The following is a 5,549-nucleotide window of genomic DNA, read 5'->3' on the forward strand; positions in this document are numbered from 1 at the left end:
ATCCAAAAGGAGATTTACACTTTTTTTATTTTGTTGGGCATTTTCTCTCCTTTCTGATTGGGGTCTGTTGCAAATTGCAACTTCTAAATCTGTGGGGGAAGGAGAGAGACAGTAGGGTCTGGACCAAAAGAGGAAAACATGGGAGTAAGGTGGTGCACATTATTCGACTAATGTCAAAGACATTATTTTGGATGGTCAAGTTTAATTTTCTTTATAATATATGTGGGTCCCAGTTATCTCATGTTGTTTCAGAATTTGTGGGCACTTCTGATATGGTCAAATTGATTGATGCAATTAATAAATGTAGGATATATGCAGGGACGGTAGCATTTGAAGTTTAGGGGGTAAGATTAAAAAAATTAAAAATTTAAGAAGAAAAATTTTAATTTTTAAAAGGTTATAAGAATATTTTCTATAAAAAACAAAATACTAAAAAATTGATTAAATAAATAATTAAATATCTATTTTAACAAATGTCTTTTGGTCACATATTAATTATAAATACCCGAATAAACATCTGAAACTCTGAAAAAATTGTATTTATTATTCTTGACGTTCAATGGGGTCCATCTTCTAAATATAAAATATAGATTTTCTTATCTATTCAGCATTACCTTTTGATCTAATCCTTTACTTCTCTAAAAGTTACAATGCATTATGCATGTGTCATATCACTCTTCTACTCTTAAAGCTTGTGAGGCAAGGTTTATATTTTAGACGATAATTTATCATCTTTTTTATTTTCTTTTTATCTTTTAAAATTGATGTGGCTTTGAAAATATTAGAGTGGGGTGGGAGAAGAGTATGTGAGGGAGAAAGAGAGAATAAAAGGAAGAGATGGCAATGGAAAAGGGAGACCCCCGGCTCTCTTTTTATGGATCATGTATATTTGTTATCATGTTTAGAGAGAATATTGTGGTATAATGATGGCATAAAGGGTTACTTAGGTTGAAGGTTACTTCAAGATAAGAGGAGCACTAGCGCACAAAGATTCTAATGCCTTTTGTCTTGGATTAGAAGGAAGGTTAACCACTATAATGGCAACTTTAGCTCATCCATTGTGCTATGAGTAACCCATCAGAAAGTGGAATGGAGGTAAAAACGCATTATCATCAGCAAAACAATCCGGATAAATACGGCAGCGTTTCAAAATTACATTTTGGGAATATCATCAAACATTCAAAAATTTCCCACCAGCTTAACTTTCTTACAAGAATCATTTGATATGAACTACCCAAACCAAAAGCAGAATATATAGAAACTTCGCAACTTTTTTATTGTAAACTTTCAATCCAGCTCTGCTATTCACCTCAAGTATATACAAATCTTTCACAAAGATTTAAAATAATTGAAAAAAAAAAGAAAAGGAATTCTACATATATATGATACACCTGAATGTGGTACACCTGTGAAATTCTGATTCCTTTAAAAAAGCCCAAAAGCTTGACAAGGAAGTTTTCATTACCATTGATTTGGGAAGGCTTCTCGGTAATTTGAATCCTCACCCAATGTAAGCTCTCTTACTGTTGCATCCTTCACCTGTGTATTCAAAAGCCTCTGAGCTAACCTATCTTTTGGTGTTACTTTCTTGCGCAGCATGGATGACAGTGTTTCCTTCTTGTTTCTGGCCGACAGCTTCTCTCCATTAGTTGCCTCCATATCTTCTCCAATAGCTGCAGAGCTTGAAGTCGATGCCAATGCAGCATCCCTAAGAACCACGTCATTGTGCTCCCGAATTTTCGCAAGCTTTGCACGCTTCAGTGACCGTTTATCAATTTCTCTCTTTTTCAGTACCTCTTTATCTCTCTCACGAACATTCTTCACAGCTTGTTTTGCTACCTGCTCAACTAAATCAGTCCCTGAATCAAGAGTTATCTCGTCCTTTGAAGAGTTATGATTAAGTGGCTTTCCTTCGTCATCTCGAGGTATAATACGTCCATGAAATGGGCAAACTCTCAAGTCTCTTCTCTGACAAAGTCCCCCTTTCCTCAAAGGAGCACGGCATGGTTGAATTTCAGTTTGCTCCTCTTTGTAAAGAGTTGAATGAACATTCAGTTCGGCAATTTTCTCAGCTGGGATAACTGCATCATAGTCCACCCTACCCCAGTGACTTTCAAGCTCCAACCCCCGCTGATTAGCTAAAACCTCCCTATTTGAGCCCCAGTTATTCAAGAAATAGCCCCAGCTCATCATGGGAGCGTCAGCCAGAAGCTTATTCCTTAAAGAGTTTGTACCAGTTTCACCACCTTCAAGACTGGGCAACTCATTGTCATTAGAACCCCTGTTATTGCTTTCAAGAGTTCTATTTTTCAACTCGATAGATGCTAATGCCATGGAAAGATTTTCATTTTGATTATTGGGTACAGTAGACCTCTCATTCTCAAGTGATCCAATCTTACCCTCCTCCCAGAAATCTTCTTCTTCATCATCACAACTTGTAGTGTTTGGAACAGCACAACCTGATTCTTCACACTTCTTCTTCACCGATTGGAGACAATTTCGGATATCTATTAACTCCTTCAAAGTGGAATCTCTGACCCTGTTGTCTGCCACTTCGACCCTTACAAGAACAGAAATGCCTTCTTGGACTGAAACCAAATGCTTTGTCACTAGAAGCTTGTATAGCTCCCTCAATGCATCAAAAACCACTTTATTGTCATTGTTTTCATGAACCTTTTGCCCTTCTCTTAAAGTATTGAGACGGATTTGCAGCAGTTCAGATGAACGAAACTCTTCAAAATCTTCATCATCTATAGGACCCAGTGGCATAAATTCATCTTTTGCACAGACAATGTCTAAACATTCTCTAATCTCATCTATTGTTGACTTTATTTCTTCCTTTATTGATGAGAAGTTCTCCTTCAACATTTCAAATTTTTTTAGTAAAAGCTCTTTTGACCTTCTTTCCCTTTCCCTTCTCTCCTGCTGAATTCGAGCTGCATGTGCCTGTAGATTTGGAAATTGGAACTTGAGGGTGTTTTTAAGGTAGTCAAATCCTAATCTGAGCTGCCTGTAATGAATCCCAAAGGAAGAGTTCCACTTCTCCAGGAATTCAATTGCCTTTGAGCGCAAAACAGATGCAACAGCTGGTGGAGCAGGGAGAGGCAGATTTCTTCTGAACCCAACACTCAAACTTAGTAACAGATCCAAGTTCTCAACAAGGATGGTTCTGAAAAGCTTTGACCGCATGAAGAGTTCATCAATTATGAGAAGCGTGAGATACCTTACCTGCAACAGATTATGTCAAGATCAAATCAATGTTCACCAAAGCCTTCTTTCTCTTGAAACAGCAGCAATATTGCAACGAGAATATTTAGAGGCAGAGACCTCAAAACTGATAAACAAACAAATTACTCCCACCCGCAAATAACTGTAACACATAATTGTTCCAACACATCTGAAAAGCATATATTTGGGTGAATACTTGATTTTTCCCACACTAATGAAAATAATATCTAAAATCCTGTTTATAGCCTGACCAAGGATACCACAACATCATCGCAATTCACAAGCAAAGGCTTGACTCTTCAACCCACCTAACCCAACAAAAAATTATCTAAACTGCCTGGAAGCTAGATAAATTCGCAATGCCAATCTTCTGTGTAAAACGCTCAAAGAATCTTAAGGACTAAAGTTCATAACCAAATGACTAGTGGTCTCACACCACCAATCTACCAGACTTTCTCAGATTTCAAAAGGATTACATTTAAACATAAGCAAAATAATGGCTCCACAACATGTTACTTCAATCCTCATCATGTGTGGCAATAAAACAGGCATTCCCCATTTCCTTCACTTTTCCCCTACAAATTTCCTGTCGCATTTTAGCGCTTCTTAGTTCTCACAGCATTTATCCCTCTAATATTCTATTTCATGACGAATCTTAATGTGCAAACAAGTGATCACACACCAGTTCTATCAGCCAGCAAACAAAACAACTGCCAATCCTGTCAATGCTCTTGAACTAGCATTGCGAAGTCAACCGAGAAAATATGAAATTAAAAAAAATAAAATTATAGTTTCATACAACAAAATTTATGACTCAACCAGGCAAACCAACATAAGCCATACTACCCAAGACTTTATTTTCTTCCCTTTAGTGGCATTCAGGAAAAGTAATACATTTCAAGTTGAAGGCACTGAAAATTCAAAATCTCTTCAAGGAGTAGCCAAGGATAATTGTGAATATGAGTTGAATTCAACCAAATAGTAGAACAGAATCAAGGCAGCCAAACCAAAGAGCAGAAATTAGGGCTTTGTTATCTTGAACATTTTTTTTTTCATCAGTATTCTCAGGAATCAAACATAGGGTAATAAAACAAACTCAAACACAAATCAATGCAAAATGATTGTCTGGAAAATCCAAATTCCAACTAGAATCAAATTCCAATGCAAAGCTTAATTATCGGCAAAAACATAGAATTAAACCCTGTACTTATCCACACAACAATATCCATCGAAACTCATAACGGAAAAAAGAAAAACAGAAAGGCGGGATTATTATGAAACAATTAAGCGAACAACAACTAAAGAGACAAAACGAATCCAAAAAATGAGGACCTGAGAGTGATCGCGCTTCATAAGGTCCATAAGGGTCTGGGCGGCGAGTCGGAGCTCCCGATCCGAATAGCGGACCACCGATTTGATGGCCTTGAGGAGGCGAGGGTCCACCTCCGGAGCCGTGGAGTTTGTCGCCTTCTCTATCAAAGCCCTTACCTTCCCTCCCTCTTCTCTCTCCTCCTCCATTTGCCACCAATTACTCTGATTATTCCAAAACAAAGAGGGATCGACTTTTATTTGAAAATCCCCAATTTATATGGCTCTAAACCTTTGGGGGGTTAGATGGTAAATTTAATTACATGAGTAATTCTAATTGCATGTAACTATGTAAGACACGTAGCATATAAATGTAAATCTGTTTTACGGCTGAATAAGCCGAAAGTTATTAACTGTTATTCTCATAATTGTACGAGAATGGGGTTAGCAAAATTACTTTAACTATATATATATATATATATTTGAAGAGAAATTCATTCTGATTTCATTAATGAATAATCAAGAGCATAAAAAGCTCTTACAATTATAGAGTATAAAGCTCTAAAATTCTTAACCGAAGCTAAAGGAGTATACGACATAAATGTCAAAAATAAACAAATCTTATAATGAAATCCTATGCCGTCTATACATCTGCTAACCCATGCCCAATCTTTGGCTTATAGAACAAATCTGCTCGGTGCGGACTTAATCCAGGACATAGATAGCCATTTTCTAGGCATGAGCAAAAGCGCCACACCAAAACAAGTCCTTCTCAACCCGAAAGGTCAGAGAATTATTCACGTCTTAAGCACAAACATCAAGGCAACAAAACAAGCAAGGAAATACAGGGAAAAAACAAAACAACAGAGAAACCCACAAATACAGCAGCAACCATCAGAGCAAGGAGCGGAGGACTCTACCGATAGTGCGAAAAAAGGGCAATGAAGAGATGCGGTGGAGATCGGTAGCATAGTGGAAATGGCAGGGCAGAGTCACGACAACCGATGTGCTAT

General features: G+C 37.3%; 1 protein-coding gene across 1 annotated transcript; it reads right to left on the bottom strand.

Moving 5' to 3' along the window:
- Positions 1-1,253: 1,253 nt before the first annotated feature.
- Positions 1,254-4,784, bottom strand: LOC132186898 (UV-stimulated scaffold protein A homolog). The gene is made up of 2 exons (XM_059601010.1): positions 4,561-4,784; positions 1,254-3,228 (listed from the first exon to the last, which is right to left on the bottom strand). The coding sequence occupies exons 1-2, from the start codon at positions 4,744-4,746 to the stop codon at positions 1,462-1,464; spliced, it is 1,953 nt and encodes a 650-aa protein (XP_059456993.1). The 5' UTR covers positions 4,747-4,784; the 3' UTR covers positions 1,254-1,461.
- Positions 4,785-5,549: the final 765 nt, after the last annotated feature.

Source organism: Corylus avellana, chromosome ca7 (assembly GCF_901000735.1).
Source record: "Corylus avellana chromosome ca7, CavTom2PMs-1.0".
Lineage (NCBI taxonomy): Eukaryota > Viridiplantae > Streptophyta > Magnoliopsida > Fagales > Betulaceae > Corylus > Corylus avellana.

Excerpts from the sequence above, each read along its gene's own strand:
- LOC132186898 (XM_059601010.1), bottom strand. The coding sequence starts at position 4,746 with ATGGAGGAGGAGAGAGAAGAGGGAGGGAAGGTAAGGGCTTTGATAGAG. Across the intron at positions 3,229-4,560 it reads TGAAGCGCGATCACTCTCAG|GTAAGGTATCTCACGCTTCT; the intron begins GTCCTCATTTTT and ends AATCTGTTGCAG.